General features: G+C 37.6%; 1 protein-coding gene across 1 annotated transcript in view; it reads right to left on the bottom strand.

Annotated features, from left to right (window-relative positions):
* The window catches only part of LOC119581618 (carbohydrate sulfotransferase 11-like), a 10,855-nt gene that overhangs the window by 3,216 nt on the left and 7,049 nt on the right, over positions 1–590 (bottom strand). The window contains exon 4 of the mRNA XM_037929737.1: positions 39–167. Coding sequence (XP_037785665.1) covers positions 39–167 — 129 coding nt within the window. The remainder of the gene's footprint in view (positions 1–38; positions 168–590) is intronic.

The following is a 590-nucleotide window of genomic DNA, read 5'->3' as shown; positions in this document are numbered from 1 at the left end:
TTTTTTACTGTTGTTTCTGTACTGTATTTTCTACATACATGTAAGTTTGATGACCGTCGATGAGATCTTGTCTGCCGAGGACGTAGGCTAAGAGAGCATTCCACGCCGTGAATCCTGCTTTGAGGACCATGCAGTTCGACACACGGTATTTGTCCACGATTTCGAACCTTTATGTTAGGAGAGAGATTGTGGAATGTTAGGACTTGGGTAAAAAGGAGGGTATTAATGGTGGTGGGGAAATGTGTAGGCCCTTATAGTGGTGGTGAAGTGTTTAGACCATAGGTTAAGAAATATAATAGTGGTGGTGGTGAAATGTCTAGACCATAGGTTAAGGAATATAACAGTGGTGGTGGTGAATTGTGTAAGGAAACAAATAGATAACTGGGTAAATAGATTAAAATACGCATTAACAGAATGCCTTCGTACTTTTGTGTTGAGAAAGATATTGATGGCGTTGGGGAAATGTCTAGAAACACAGGTAGATATATATATATATAGTTCGGTAAATTTATAAATCAACAGAATTTTTGTCAGTTTCGAATCTTCATGATAGGAAAGATATTTTTAGATGTAAGAGTTGCTCATGAAAG

Source organism: Penaeus monodon, chromosome 15 (assembly GCF_015228065.2).
Source record: "Penaeus monodon isolate SGIC_2016 chromosome 15, NSTDA_Pmon_1, whole genome shotgun sequence".
Lineage (NCBI taxonomy): Eukaryota > Metazoa > Arthropoda > Malacostraca > Decapoda > Penaeidae > Penaeus > Penaeus monodon.
Note: the sequence above shows the minus strand (reverse complement) of the source record. Positions and strands in the feature narration are given on the sequence as shown.